Source organism: Archocentrus centrarchus, chromosome 17 (genome assembly GCF_007364275.1).
Source record: "Archocentrus centrarchus isolate MPI-CPG fArcCen1 chromosome 17, fArcCen1, whole genome shotgun sequence".
Taxonomy (NCBI): domain Eukaryota; kingdom Metazoa; phylum Chordata; class Actinopteri; order Cichliformes; family Cichlidae; genus Archocentrus; species Archocentrus centrarchus.
The window spans coordinates 33571168-33587432 of record NC_044362.1 but is presented as its reverse complement, the minus strand read 5'-3'; the positions used below and the strand labels follow the sequence as shown (position 1 = coordinate 33587432).

General features: G+C 44.7%; 1 protein-coding gene across 1 annotated transcript; it reads right to left on the bottom strand.

Moving 5' to 3' along the window:
• Positions 1–1284: 1284 nt before the first annotated feature.
• Positions 1285–5266, bottom strand: LOC115796271 (uncharacterized). Its single transcript, XM_030752596.1, has 2 exons — positions 5167–5266; positions 1285–2468 (listed from the first exon to the last, which is right to left on the bottom strand). Exons 1-2 carry the CDS (start codon positions 5264–5266, stop codon positions 1285–1287), a joined length of 1284 nt encoding a protein of 427 aa, XP_030608456.1.
• Between the last annotated feature and the right edge of the window lie 10999 nt (positions 5267–16265).

The following is a 16265-nucleotide window of genomic DNA, read 5'->3' as shown; positions in this document are numbered from 1 at the left end:
TTAATTAATTACGGGGAAATTAACTAATTAAAATTTTAACTCATTTTAACGCACTTTGCACCGTGGAACGTTTCTCAGTGCACGAGTTCCCGGCATACAAATTATATCGACGCACAATGTCCAAATTCAGCTGCCGCATCGTTTGAAGGACCCGGCCCACGTCCTTCGCAGCCCACGAACACCACAAAGGCCGGAAGTGAGCAGCTAGCCTTCACATCAGCTGCCCTCACCTCTGCGTAGCTCATGTCGCCTAGCAACCGTGAGTGCGAAGCACAGCTGTGTAAAAGCAGCTGTTAAACGGAGAACAAACTTTTTCTCCTTTTTGTGGTTTAATTTTAAGTCTTTATTCAAAATAAGCTGTTAAAACAAGCATAACAACATCAAGGAATACAGCTGAGAGAATGATTAATTTCAACTATATTAAGTGAGACATTAATGTTGAATAAAACTATCCAGTTATGAAGCTTAACTTTAATTTCAGGAGTTTGCTTATCACAGGAGCACTTCCACCCTTGTTGGTCTGTGTAGTAGACTGGTGGGAAAATCAACATTTTGAAGTTTAAGCTTATGTATATTGATTCATTCATCAACCAAACTTAAATTAATATTTCTCATGTTAAATATGCAAATGTGATTAAAATGCGATTAATTCTAATTCTAAGCTTTAGTTTAAAGCTTAGAAAAGGAAATATAGTTTTTAATTAAATTATTACATTTTAGTTCAATATAAAAAAATAATAATATTATGATGCTGAGAGCAGCGTGTGTCAAACAAACAGGAGTAAAAAAATTTGTTAAACCAGGAAATAAAAGATAATTATTGTCAGACAAGTGAAGCCCATATTAATTTTATTAGAACTAAAAAATGAACAAGTGAAATTATTGCTGTAACTCTGCCCTGTATCACTGTTTCACTCAGTATGATTTATGGCTCAGGTTTAACATCAAGTGATTCTTGGTGATGGAGGAGTTTCTCTCCTTTCTCTACTTTAGCCATAGTCTCTGCTTTTTCCTTCATCTTCATCAGAGCCTGAACTCGTCCCTTCCAGCCTAGTTTGCCCTCATGTTTCTCTCCTTCAATGAGCATGTCGATGTACTCTGGAGTGGACAGAGGGTTTGGCTTTAGTGCGATCTCTTTGAGCCTGTTCAGACACTCTGCAGATCTCTGCATCAGTTTCACCACCTCATCCTGCAAACTTTTATACTCATCCTTCAGTCTACCAACCACTTTCTGAACAGTCATCTTCTCTCCTTTGGCTCTCTGAAACCTTTTTTCCAGCTCTTTTATTGTTCTTTTTCTTTGACGTCTTCATATCCCCATTTGTACTTCTGATTATAATGTACACTCCAGATACATTTGCCTGGACACTCTGTACAGCATCCATCTGGTCCTATTGCTACACACCCATTATTTTCTGCATCATTTGGTATGTAACAGGGGAAGTGACAGGTGACATGACACTGCTGACAGTTGGTGATGAAGTTTCCAGTGTGGGAAATATCCTCCTGAACAGGTTTTTTGACAGTAACTTCAAACTCAAAGTTCTCGTTTCTGCTGATCTCTGCTTCATGTTCTTTAAGTTTGTCACTCGTCTCTTTTATCTCCTCAAGCTTTGCTAATCCAAGTTTAACCTGTTTCTGCAGATTCTCCACTGAAATCTCGAGCTGCTTTCTTTCTCTGAGGACCTCCTTTGTCATTGTCAAACTTTTTGTTTCTATGACATTCAGAGCATCAAAAAATCTCTTCATGCTTTTTGTCCCCATCTCCCAAAACATCTGATCAAAGCTGCCTTCATCATCATCACTCACACTATCAGCTTCAGGTGATTTGTTGTTTGCAAACAGAGCTGAATTATTGAATTTGAAGTGAGCTGGCTGCCCGTCTTTGATTTTAGGACATGGGACTCCTGCAGCATTGATCGCCTCTAGAACTGGAGGTTTCTGACCATCTGCAAATGTCACCAGAATCCTGATGTTTTCTGCCACATCTTTGCCAAAGATCGAGAGCACTGAATCAAACACATATTTCTGTGTTGCTGTGAGTCGTGCTAAAGCAGCCTGAGCGACAAAACACACAGCATCAATGACACTGACACCGTGCTGAGCAGAGAAGAGGTTACGGAGCTGTTCTACAATCTCGCCGTCTCTTTCTATGCCTCTCGTATCTCCAAATCCTGGAGTGTCCACAATGGTCAGAGAGAACGGGACTGTAAAATCCTCCTGGTGGTGGATTTTGTACACAGTGACTTCAGAAGTCTGACTGTGAACTTGTGATTTTGACTGATCTTCATCTACTAACTTAAAGCGATAGTCATCCTCCCATTTAACACCTAGAATGTAATTGATCATCCCATTGATGAGAGTTGACTTCCCAGCACCAGTTGCTCCAAGAACCATGATGGTGCGATTTTCTTTGACCAGCTCTTTTCCAAAACTGAAAAGCTTGCATCCAGCTACATTCAGATTTTCTGGATTCAGGGATATTTTATGACCAGGAGGAAGTCCTGGCTGTGTCTGCTTTTTTCTTTAATAGCATCAGCAAGTCATTTCCTTAGATCTTCCTTCACTGAAGGACAATCATTTGATTGTGAAGCCTCAGCTGACTCTGTTTTATTAGCATTTGACCATAACCATAAAAACAATGATTTAACTCGATGATAAAATGCGATTATGTGGAATTCGAGGAATTAAAAATCAAAGAATTTGAATTAAATTAGTTTGAAACAAGGATTATTTTTGAAACATAAAAGAAAGAAAGAGTCTTTGCTGTCAGAGAGAATCGTCCGTCTTATTATTTGTTGTAGGTTGTCTGCGGTTTGGATCTGCAATACAAGAAACCAGCAATACACATGATTAGTGGGGTATTAATGTACTTCATCGTATACCTCTACAGTACAACTCTTAAAATATATAAGACATAAAACCTAAAAAAACATTTTTCTCCATTCTTTAAGTGTCAACAAGTTATTGTTGAGGATTCAAGTGTCTGCCTCACTGTGCATTACAAGAACAAATGTCTTCAATTTATGTAGTAAAAAATATTTTTGGATACACTCTGCTTCAAAGCAGAACACAAAGTGAAAATACTGCAAAACAAAACTACTAATTTACAATCCAATATTGCCACTGGAGAGGTAGCTACATAATTCAAAGGTAACACCACAAATCAGTCACCAGAAATTTGGCCAGTCTGCCTGTAAACTGGAAGGGCTGGAGCTGCACATTAGCATCAACCCAACCTTTAAATTAATTTTGAGGCACTTGCCAACTGTAAATTAATCTGGGCATTATGCCATTCCCTTGGAAGAAAGAAAAAATAAAAATAGAAAATGTTAAAAAAAAAAAAAAGTTCACAGAAATACTTTAATACTTTACTAATACTTTATATGAGACAGATAGTTTTTGTCTGTTTTTTTGAGTATTTTTTTTCACTATTTGCAAAACATTGTATTAAAATGAATATGCATGTGTTAATCTGGTGATCCAGACTATCTATAAATATTACTGTAGTTGGTTTCAATCTGCTGCTGAGACTCTTTTACACTTTTGCTGAAACTGCAGCAACTAGAACACAAACTAAACTAATTTCCACATCTCATTTATTAGGCTATTTTATTTTCTGCTTCGATATTTGAAGTGAGCTTTTAATGTTTAAATGAATTTAGTTTCAGAGCTCTAATGTGCAGCTGTCAGCTTAGAAATAACAGCAGAGCTGAGAGCGCGCTCAGCCACATCTTCTATATAGATTTTTAATCATCATCATCTGATAATGTTATTCTGATTGGAGTAGAAGGATCATTTTGTGCATTAGTCATATGACCTGTGAAATGGTCCCACAGAGCCTGAAGACCTGCGTGTGTGTGTGTGTGTGTGTGTGTGTGTGTGTGTGTGCGTGTGTGCGTGTGTGTGTGCGTTTTGTCATAACAAACCTCAACCATCTGTTCCCACTGGACCCCTGAGCCGCTGTGATTTTCTGATTTTAAAAACACCTTTAATTTAAAAAAACAAAACAAAACACAAATTACATATTGTGTACAGTAATTCCACTCTAATAATTTATTTATTATTAATGTATCAATATATTAAAAACCTTTTGTTTAATTAGCCCTTACATGTCATTTGTCAACACCACACTGCAAGTGTGAAAAGTCTGATTTTCCTTAACATATTGTCATGTAGATGTTTTTTGATTGCGCTTCAAAATATGAAAGTTACTATAACCAGTTACTGAAAAAGCTAATGCACTTCAATCATTTCTCAAATTTTTTATTTTAAATCCCCTGTGGTACTGTAGACATGCAAACTAAACTTCAGCTCTCAGCAGAGACGGTCACACTTTTCTTCTCTCCCAGTACTTTTTCCCCTGCTTTGCTGCTTAGAGCCTCTCTTCACAAAGCTTCCGAACTGGAATTTATAATTATGGATCTGTTCAGCTGGTCTCTCAACACCATTGTTTTGATCAAATAACTAACAAACACTTATCAAAATGTCTCCTGGATGTTTTGTAAACAGATGCTCTACCCCCCCCGCGCGCTGTCCTGTCTTCTTCTGACCTGTGTTGGACTGATCTCCCTGACTGAGCTGCTGATGAACATTTTTCCACCTCTTATCAGCACTGTTAGCTGAGGAGGGGAGTTTGAGTCAGCCCCACAGTAGCCCGACCCCCCCCCCCCCCCCCCCCCCCTCGCCTCCGCTGGCTTCCTCCCATCCCTGTCCCTCCCCACCCTAGTGCTCCCATGCTTCCTGCCATGTTTCCTGCACTATTGCAGAGGATTTTGTAAACTTATACTGTGTATGTGTATGTATGTATGTATGTATACAAAGTATGAGATGAATTTTTTTTCTCACTCATTGTCATGCCCTGTGGGTTCTGGTATGTGAGGGCGGTCCCTCCATGGAGCTGCTCCACACCTGTTCTCCATTGAGGCAATCATCACAGCCTTCTTAAGATGACAGCAGACCTCGACTCATCGCTGGATCATTGACAACTTTTCAGTTAGTGTCGGCCTCAATCCTGTGACTTGCTTTCATGTGTGATTCTCGTGACTTACCTGCTCTGCATTGTCTCTCCCAGATCCTCGTGTCTGTTCCAGCCCGCTCGCTCGGAAGCCTTCTGGTCCTGTCACTGCCTCCCACACCGTGCCTGCTGCGGCAGTTGGAACTCACCTGTTCGCTCACTCACCTGCCCTTCCTCCCCTCCTCTCTCTGGATTCCTTCCAGCACCTCGGACCTCACCTCCCGCTCTCAGCTGCCGCTCCTCCCTCATTCCCTGGACATTCCTGCGCTCACGTTTCTCACAGTTCACTGTAAATAAACTTACACCTTTTTCTCATCAGCAACTGCCTGTGTGTCCTCTCCTTCCTCGTGCCGTGACACTCATCCTTATATGTTTTTTGCTATTGTTTCTGTCTTTTTAATGGCAGCACTCCAGAAGGGGGGCAGCATGGCCACAGTTCACCTACCTCCCCATGTTTGTTTGTTTGTCTGTATTTCTTGGATGGGTGTTGTGGAACGTAATTTCATTATATGTCTTGACGTATAATGACAATAAATTCTTCTTGATTCTTAAATCTCACTACTTACCTTTCATTCTTCCTTGCAGACTCACTCATGCAACCCGCCTCCTTCCAATTCCCACCTCACCCAAATCACATCCAAGCCTCCATCTTTATTTCTCTGTCTATGTTGCAAATCCGGCTGTCTAAATTCCTGAAACTCTTGATCATTTTCAAAAAATAACAACGCAATGCTATTTGTTCTAGGGTGAGATCTTTACAAGCAGAGCAGAGATTTCTCTGCTCCCCTTCCAGGTCTGTCTGTGTGTGTGTGTGTGTGTGTGTGTGTGTGTGTGTGTGTGTGTGTGTGTGTGTGTGTGTGTGTGTGTGTGTGTGTGTGTGTGTGTGTGTGTGTGTGTGTGCGTGTGTAACTTACACATGAGACAGACTTTTTACAAGTTGGCTTTTCAGCATCACTCTGAGAAAGGATGTTTCTAATTTTAGAAATATTGCTCAAATGCAAAAAAGCGGTCCTACATATTTGTTTAATATGTGCATTGAAGGACATATCCTGGTCAAAAATGACTCCAAGATTTCTCACAGTGTTACTGGAGGCCAAAGTAATTGTAAATGCCTGCTCAATGTAATGAATATTCTCCTTTTATAGTGAGTGTTTATGTGTGGCGCCTTATGTGCACGCAGCACACAGTGTGTTCCTCGCTGTGTTGCGCTCTTATTTTGAAAGGGTTTGTTTACGTTTGCCGTGCAAATTTTCTCCTGTCTTCCGGTTTGACTCTACGTGTGGATAACGTGTGGTGGAAGATGTAGAAAGCAAAGTGTTATTTATTGTTTATAAGTTGACGTTTGTAAGACACTAGCTTGTGTTGTCATTTGCTGCATTGTCTTTACTGTTTCGCTCGTTTCCCATTTCTAAGAATGCTGCGCTGAAACGCACACTCTTTAGTGCAGAGCTCACCAGCGAAGAGGTTCGGGTCTAAAACTTGATTAGCGCCCTTGGAGAGCGGAATGAAGTATAGAAATGTTGATTGGACATCCTATGACAAACGGTATTTGTTCTACCTGAAAAAGTGTCACTTTATTTGTTTATATTAGTAAATTGGACAACTTGTCAAGATTGAAGGTAATATGAATTTGAAATTTTAATTTGTTTATTTAAAGGAGATGTTATGGAGTTGTTAATACTTATTTGGTTGTATTTGGAGTTGTGATTAATATTGGAACATAATGTTCATAAGAATTGTATGTGAAATTACATCTGCTTTTGTTCTATAGTTTTCACGGTGTCAAGGTGTCACAGTAACACTGACTGGTGCTTGCCAAAACAGAAGAAATAAATGACACCCGTTTGAAACTCTACGTGTCTGGTTCATACATGCAAGGGGCCGCTACAGTAATGCCATCCAGAGTAAGTATCTTGTTAGAATAATACTGCCTAAGGGAAGCATGTATTATGTAAATAGAATTGGTCCTAGCACAGAACCCTGTGGAACTCCATAATTAACCTTAGTGTGTGAAGAAGACTCCACATTTACATGAACAAATTGGAGTCTATGAGATAAATATGATTCAAACCACTGCAGTGCAGTACCTTTAATACCTATAGTATGCTCTAATCTCTGTAATAAAATGTTATGGTCAACAGTATCAAAGCTGCACTGAGGTCCAACAGGACAAGAACAGCGATGAGTCCACTGTCAGAGGCTGTAAGAAGATCATTGGTAACCTTCACTAATGCTGTTTCTGTACTGTGATGAAACTGTAACTCTGAAATGACAACACAGGCACAGGTTCTTCAAGACAGGCGCTTTACTTTGGTTTATTCTGTAAGGGATCAGGTGGTTATGGTGTGGCTGTGGGGTGTTCCTTTTTTCCTTTGTAGGCAGGGCGGCTGAGTTCCTCCTCCTGCAGGGCAGAGCTGGAGGTGATTTCCGCAGCGACCTTCACACCTGGAGCTCATCAACAATCCCTCCGATTTTTAAGGACCAGCTCGAGCCTCCTGTCTCCGCCAGAGTGTTAACGTTGCAGTCGGGTAACTAACCGCCAGCCTCCATTCGTGAGACTTTGGATTTGGGTTTCGAGTTTTGTATTCCTTTAGGAACCTGCTTGTCACGTCTCTCTTTTGACATTCTCGCTCCAGGGTTTTGCTCGCGCCACGGACTCTCCAGCCGTCAGCCTGCCTGCCTCCCCTCGGATTCATTCTGGCACACCACCGTCTACACCACCATTTCCTCGAGGACTCTATTACAGTGAATCCCGAGTAAGCCATTTATCATTATCATCTCCTTCCTCAGCGTTAGTTCTGAACAGTCCCTTCTCTTTCCCATACATTAATCATCCTCTCCCTCTGTTTAGACATAACTTACCTGCCAGTCGCCGCCCTGGTATCCACCTGCGAGCAGCCCGTGAAATACCTGTGTCCACCTCGTTTCACTACCAGTGTTTTCAGCTCACCTCATTTTTGCTAAGAGGCCTTTTTCAGTTTAGAGTTTGTAAGATTAGTGATTAATAAAGTGATTTGTGTTTGTTAACGCTGTCTACCGAGTCTGCTTCTGGGTCCGCCCCCTTGTTTACCTTCTGGCGTGACAGAACACTCTGGCCAGCATGGACTCAGCAGACCCAGTACGAGCAGCGTTGGCCAAGCAAGGAGCTAGATTAAGCGAACATGAACAGGTTTTGAAATTCCTGGGGGAACAGCAGCTTGAGATTAAGCAAAGTCATGAGGAATCGCTTAGAGTGTTACATGCGATCAATGAGAAATTGTCTCCGGTTGTTCAGCCTGGTCAGCCATTACCCGCCGCCACGGTAGGTGACTCGAATACGGGGCATGCTCCGGCCGGTTTTTTAGCGGAGTCAGTGGGGGGAATGAGCCTTACCTCTCCGACGCCGGAGCCGTTTTCGGGTGACACCGATAAGGTGAGGGGATTTCTAATGCAGTGCTCTCTGGCTGTGACTCGCTCTCCGGGAGCGTTTCCCAGTGATGCTATATGAAGCTGTCCTTTTTTCTGAGCCTATTGAAAGGTAAGGCCTTGGCATGGGCAGAGGCATTTTTTGTGCATAATGACATTCGCACTTTTCCCTATGAACAGTTTTTGAGAGCGTTTCGCATGACCTTTGCCCATCCGGCTTCTGAGGGAGATGCAGCGCGGAGATTATTACGGCTTAGACAGGGAACTAGGAGTGTGGCCGATTTTGTGATAGAGTTCCGTACGGTCGCTGCTGAGACCGGGTGGGCTACCAACACCTTACAAGGGGTATTCTATCAAGCCTTAAATGATAGAATGAAGGACCAACTGGTCTCTCGGGATGAGCCAGCTTCCTTTGAAGCGTTAGTTTCCCTCGCACTGCGCATAGATAATCGGCTGCGGGAACGCTCGAACAACAGGGACTCCATTTCCCAGCGGCCTGTGGGAGATGTTAGCGCAGCAGTTACTTCCTCACAGTCACAACCCTTCAATCCTTCTGGTACAGCTCAGTCACAGGTTTTAAGGGAGACAGCACAGGAACCCATGCAACTAGGTCGAGCCAGGTTAACCCCTGAGGAGCGGCAGTGACGTGTAATCTCGCGGTTATGTCTCTATTGCGGGCAGGGTGGGCATTTTGTGGCCAATTGCCCACGCCGGCCAAAAGGACGAGCCCACCAGTGAGTTCGGGGATCCTGGTGGGTGGGGCCCAGCAAGATTCCCCCCTTCGTCTAGTATTGTCAGCCACCCTGTGTGTCAAGCAGAACACCATTCTCACCCGCGCTTTGGTCGACTCCGGTGCCGAGCAAAGCCTAATAGATAAGAACCTTGCTGAACAAATAGGCGTTAATATATGCACTCTCCCCAATCCCATCTCGGTTTCTGCTTTAAGCGGCGAGCCGCTGGCCCCTATCACCCACCAAACTGAACCTCTTCTTATTTTGGTTTCAGGCAATCACCAGGAACGGATTAGGTTTTTTGTTTTCGAAGCACCAGACACTCCAGTAGTTTTGGGCTATACATGGTTGCAAATGCATAACCCACACATAAACTGGGCTGAAGGGAGAATAGAAAGTTGGAGCCCATTCTGCTTAGCGAACTGTATGCATTCGGCTGTTCCTCAAGGAGGTTCTCGGAAACCTGTTAGAGTTGAAACCCCTGATTTGTCCCGAGTGAATATCATGACCTGCAGCCAGTCTTTTGTAAAGAAAGAGCCCTCTCATTACCACCTCACAGACCATATGACTGCGCCATTGACCTCCTACCAGGGGCTTCCTTGCCTTCAAGTCGGCTATACAACATCTCGGGCCCTGAAAGAAAGGCTATGGAATCCTACATCAAGGACTCCTTAGCTGCGGGGATAATTCGACCCTCCTCCTCTCCAGTGGGAGCAGGGTTCTTTTTCGTTTCAAAGAAGGATGGTGGCCTCAGACCTTGTATTGATTTCAGGGGTTTAAATCACATTACCATAAAGAATAAGTACCCCCTACCGCTAATCAGTTCAGTTTTTGAGCCTCTACGTGAGGCCGCCTTTTTCACTAAGTTAGACTTGCGGAATGCGTACCACCTGGTAAGGATTCGAGAAGGGGATGAATGGAAAACTGCTTTTAAAACCCCTCTAGGTCACTTCGAGTATCTGGTAATGCCATTTGGACTGACCAATGCCCCAGTGGTGTTCCAGGCGTTAGTCAACGATGTGTTACGGGACTTTCTGAACCTTTTTGTGTTTGTGTACTTGGATGATATCTTGATATTTTCTAAGTCGCTATCCGACCATCGTGTGCACGTGCGCTGTGTGCTACAACGGCTGCTGGAGAACCGGCTTTTTGTTAAAGCGGAGAAGTGCGAGTTTCATTCTGCCTCTGTCTCCTTTTTGGGCTACATCTTTGAGGGGGGGCATGTGAAGACAGACCCAGCTAAGATCAAAGCGGTTTTGGACTGGGAGACACCTACTTCCAGGAGACACCTTCAACAGTTCCTTGGATTCGCCAACTTCTACCGTCGATTCATCCGCAGCTACAGCCAGGTAGCCGCACCCCTTACACACCTCACCTCAGTTAAAATTCCATTTCATTGGCCCCCAGAAGCGGAGGCCGCTTTTGAACGTCTAAAGAGACTTTTTTCCACGGCACCCATTCTAGTGCACCCAGACACCACACGACAGTTTATTGTGGAAGTAGATGCTTCAGATTCAGGGGTTGGGGCAGTGCTATCACAAAGGACGGGGCCTGGAAATAAACTACGACCATGTGCCTTCTACTCCAGGCGGTTTACACCCACAGAACGCAACTATGACATTGGGGACAGGGAATTATTGGGCATCAAATTAGCCTTAGAGGAGTGGCGGCATCTTCTGGAAGGGACAGTGCAACCCTTTATCATCTTAACGGACCATAAGAATCTAACTTACCTTCAACAAGCAAAGAGGTTAAATGCCCGGCAAGCCCGTTGGTCCTTGTTTTTCAGTCCGTTTAATTTTCATCTCACTTACCGACCTGGGTCTAAAAACACAAAGGCTGATGCCCTGTCACGCCAGTTCTCCACAGACAGGGTCACTGGGGAGCTGGAGTGCATCCTCCCGCGCACCTGCATGGTGGGTGCTATCACTTGGGCAGTGGAGGAGGCAATTCAACAGGGACTCAACACTGAACCAGACCCCGGCACTGGACCTGATCATCTACGATTTGTTCCCACCTCGGCCCGTGCCACCGTGATCCACTGGGGACATACGGCAAAATTCTCATGTCACCCGGGGGTGAGTAGAACTCAAGCGTTCCTGAAAAGATACTTTTGGTGGCTCACTCTGGACCAGGACGTGAGGGAGTACGTGACAGCCTGTTCAGTATGCGCACGAAGTAAGACAGGCAATCAACCCCCCTCGGGATTACTGCGCCCTTTAGCAATCCCTCACAGACCGTGGTCGCATATTGCACTGGACTTTGTGACTGGCCTACCACCATCAAATGGTAAGACTGTGGTATTAACCATTGTTGACAGGTTTTCTAAGGCAGCCCATTTTGTAGCTCTCCCAAAACTACCTACCTCCATGGAAACAACCAATCTCTTAGTCGAACATGTTTTTCGTCTCCATGGTATTCCCCTAGAGATTGTATCCGACAGGGGCCCGCAGTTTGTATCACAGGTTTGGAAAGCCTTTTGTTCTGCTCTTGGAGCTAAGGTCTGTCTGAGTTCAGGATTTCACCCGCAGACAAATGGGCAAACTGAAAGACTCAATCAGGAGCTAGAGGCCGCTCTCCGCTGTGCAGCATCAAGTAACCCTTCATCTTGGAGTTCACACCTACCCTGGATTGAATATGCTCATAACAGTCACACTTCGGCAGCCACTAATCTCTCACCTTTTGAAGTTGTTCTAGGTTACCAACCTCCTTTGTTTCCAGCGTTGGAAAAGGACTTAGAGGTTTCCTCGGTCCTTCATCATCTACGGCGAAGTCGGCAGGCCTGGGCACGCACCCGATGGACCCTTCAACGCACACAGGAACGGACTCGCACCTATGCAAACTGGCGACGGACTCCAGCCCCTCGCTATTGTCCGGGACAAAAGGTTTGGCTTTCTTCCAAAGACATTCCGCTGAGATCGCTGTCGCGAAAACTGGCTCCCCGGTTCATTGGCCCCTACGAGATCGAGGCAGTTCTCAGCCCTGTGGCAGTGAGGTTGAAGCTGCCTACATCCTTCAGGATTCATCCTGTTTTTCATGTTTCCCGGGTCAAGCCTGTTCGTGCCGGTCCGCTGTGCCCTCCGGCCGTTCCCCCGCCTCCCGCCCGGCTTGTGGATGGTGGCCCGGCCTATTCTGTCCGCCGGCTGGTGGATGCCCGGCGTCGGGGTCGGGGGTGGCAGTATCTGGTGGACTGGGAGGGTTGCGGTCCGGAAGAGCGGGCCTGGGTTCCGCGGTCGTTTATTTTGGATCCTTCTTTGGTTCGGGACTTCCATGCCGCCCGGTGCCGGGCTGGGCGGTCGCCTGGAGGCAAACGTTGAAGGGGAGTGTACTGTAAGGGATCAGGTGGTTATGGTGTGGCTGTGGGGTGTTCCTTTTTTCCTTTGTAGGCTGGGCGGCTGAGTTCCTCCTCCTGCAGGGCGGCTGAGTTCCTCCTCCTGCAGGGCAGAGCTGGAGGTGATTTCCGCAGCGACCTTCACACCTGGAGCTCATCAACAATCCCTCCGATTTTTAAGGACCAGCTCGAGCCTCCTGTCTCCGCCAGAGTGTTAACGTTGCAGTCGGGTAACTAACCGCCAGCCTCCATTCGTGAGACTTTGGATTTGGGTTTCGAGTTTTGTATTCCTTTAGGAACCTGCTTGTCACGTCTCTCTTTTGACATTCTCGCTCCACGGACTCTTTTTGCTCGCGCCACGGACTCTCCAGCCGTCAGCCTGCCTGCCTCCCCTCGGATTCATTCTGGCACACCACCGTCTACACCACCATTTCCTCGAGGACTCTATTACAGTGAATCCCGAGTAAGCCATTTATCATTATCATCTCCTTCCTCAGCGTTAGTTCTGAACAGTCCCTTCTCTTTCCCATACATTAATCATCCTCTCCCTCTGTTTAGACATAACTTACCTGCCAGTCGCCGCCCTGGTATCCACCTGCGAGCAGCCCGTGAAATACCTGTGTCCACCTCGTTTCACTACCAGTGTTTTCAGCTCACCTCATTTTTGCTAAGAGGCCTTTTTCAGTTTAGAGTTTGTAAGATTAGTGATTAATAAAGTGATTTGTGTTTGTTAACGCTGTCTACCGAGTCTGCTTCTGGGTCCGCCCCCTTGTTTACCTTCTGGCGTGACATATTCAATGCCGTGAAAGCTACAGAAATAAAACATAAAGGCTTTAGGCACTTCGGCCTCTTTCCCACCAACAGGGTTCTGGAGCCGGTGCCTTAATTTGAAGCGTTAGGCAGGTTTTCCACCACCGAAGCACTCGGTGCTCGGCCGAAAAATGGATTCAACTCCGGTCCCGCAAACTAGCTGGTCTGGAACCAAGAACGCGTGATGAAAGCAGCAGAAGGGCGTGACTTTGCCGTCTCAACATCAAGTTTTCTACCATATTACATGTGTATTACATGAGAAAAGCGAAGCGATTTTCACGGCTGTGAATTAGGTTGGGCTCTAAGGCTGAACTTGCTGCTTTGTATCAGTTCATATCACAGATAAAAGGACACAAAGTGCGTACTTGTCGTCTTGCTCTAATCGCTGTCTGTGTTTCCCTCTGTGCTGCACACAGATGCTGCAGTAGTTTGGTTTGGACCCTAAAACGTATTTGCAGCACAGAAAGGAGAGCGTGTTCTCCCACGTTTGTGCGCTTCGGCTTCGTGTCCAGACGAGAACCCGCCCACACTCATACGTAAAGGAGCAGTTCACAGAAACGCGGTGGGAACGCGGGCCCGTTCTTAAGCGTTTCGCCGGTTCATTGGGAAAAGCACGAGCACTGGCACGTGAACCGGCTCCTCGGCGGTGGGAAAGTATCATTCATCGCTTTACAAGTAGCACATGTGCTTTAACAAAATGTTACCTTGTGGCCACCTGCCACTACAGAGGTCTGAGGCGAATATTCTTGTGCACTCTAAATTAACATATAAAAGAATTAGAACACTATAGATTACAAATTTACAGAATATTACAACACAATAATAACCAAATGCCTTTTAGCTGTTTTAGCTGTTTTGCCTGTTTTATTGTGATAGTCTTCTGGTCCTTGTGTGTTATGTTCTATTTTGCTTCCTCTCACTCATTAGTGTATTTGCGTCACTTGTGTTCCCAGCTGTTTCCTCTTCCCTCATCAACCCTCCTGTATTTAAGTCCTGTGTTTCCTCTACCTGTTGTTTTGTCATGGTGGTTGTCATGTTCCCATGTCTTGGATTTTGTTCCATGCCTTCCTTCTAAGAGGATTTTGTTGTTCCTGTTTTGGTGACTTCACAATAAAGACTTGTTGACCTACACCTGCAGAGTCCTGCATTTGGGTCCAACTCTGCCCACTCACACCACCCAACATGACAAAAAGTGCATTAGCAAGATCTGTAATCAGTTTAAAGCTATTATATAATGCTTTTTTGACCTAGTGGAGAAGAACACAGACCAGGTGTGAAGGAGGGGCATGCTGTAAAAGGGGGGCTAAAAAATGTGTCCACATACACCTCAAAGTATACAGCTGCTAGTTTTATGGCAGCACAGGTGATTATAAGAAGGGGAAAGCTATTCACAGACAGAGAATACATGAATGAATCATTCATGAAAATATCAGAGTGTCTATTATCAGACTTCAAAAAGCAAAAGGAGATTTTTCAGGCAATTGGAGAAATGCCTCTCTCTGCAAAGACCATCAAGGACAGGGCCATTAAAATGGCAACAAACATCACCTGTAAGGAAATTGATGAAATCACTTCAGCTCAAACATATTCAATTGCCTGTGATAAGTCAAATGATGTAAACGATATTGTGCAGACAGCACTGTTATGCAGATACGTGAACTCTGATGGGCTGCAGGAGAAACTGATTGAACTCATACTGCTAGAAGGTGAAACACGGGGGCAGGACATTTGTGAGGCTGTTGTGAGTTGTCTGAAAGCCAAAGGAATAAACACCACTCACCTGGTGTCAGTGGCTACTGATGGGGCACCTAGTATGAGAGACGCACAGAAGGGCTTTGTGAATTTACTTCAAAAGTCACTGGATTGAAAACTGCTGACGTTCCACTGCATCTTGCACCAAGAAGCACTGTGTGCTCAAACACCCCCACCCGCACCCCCACCCCCAAATGTATGGAAGTAATGAGCCGTGTTATTCAGATAGAGAATAAAATAATGGCAAACAGGTTAAACCACCGACATTTCTGTTCAGTGTTAGATGAAGTCGACAGCACATATTCGGATCACCTGCTGCACAACAAAGTCCAGGGGAGAGGTGCTGAAATGCTGAGCTGCTTGTGTGGAACATGTGAAAACCTGAAAGCAAAGGCCTCACTTATCCCAAACTGGGAGATCTAGGTTGGCTAGAAAAGTTGCACTTCATGGTGGATATAACAAGTCACTTAAACACACTAAACAAAAATCTCCAGGGAAAGGGAAGCATGGCCGTGCAGGTGCTGGAGGATGTTTCAGCATTTGAGTGCAAGATGACAGTGTTTGCCCGACATGTACAGAGAGGTATACTCTCTCACGTCCCCTCTCTGAGAGCATTCAAAGAAGAACACTGTCACGGTGTGTTTTATTTTATTTGTGAAGAAGACATTTAAAACACTTTAAAATTAAAACATTTAACATATAAAAGAATCAGATATCACATGTACACGGGCATTTTTGTTTCAGGAGATCACAGACCATCCCTGCAGCTGGCTGTGGCTCCCCTCCCCACCAGAGCAAATATAACATCTTTATACTGCCACTATCTATAAGCAAAACAGATGTGATGAGCAGCGGTTTGGCCTTTGTTATTGGTCCATCCGGTGGCTGGTTCTCATAGCTCAGACTTCTTCCATCAGCAATAAAGGCCCTGTAAAAGAAACACATTGCCTTCCTGCACTCACATGTCCCTAATCATGACTTGGCAGTTTTATCAAGTTAGTAACAGGACATGGTGACCTTTACTCCTGTACACCTAATTGTACATATTGTGGCAAAACCATCAAAGATAAGATAAACATATCTCCCAAAGGCCGTGAAGTTAGTCTGTCACTCTCTGTCTAATTATTTAGTGAATTGTCTATTATTTGCTCCAGCCACTACTTAGTTATTTTAATTACTATCATTTTAATTTGACTACTGATTAAACATTATTTGATTC

Bases quoted from the DNA above. Each gene is read 5' to 3' on its own strand.
- LOC115796271 (XM_030752596.1), bottom strand. From the start codon at position 5,266: ATGAGGGAGGAGCGGCAGCTGAGAGCGGGAGGTGAGGTCCGAGGTGCT. The intron at 2,469-5,166 runs GTGAGTTCCAAC...CCCTGAATCCAG, and splicing joins GCAGGTGAGTGAGCGAACAG to AAAATCTGAATGTAGCTGGA.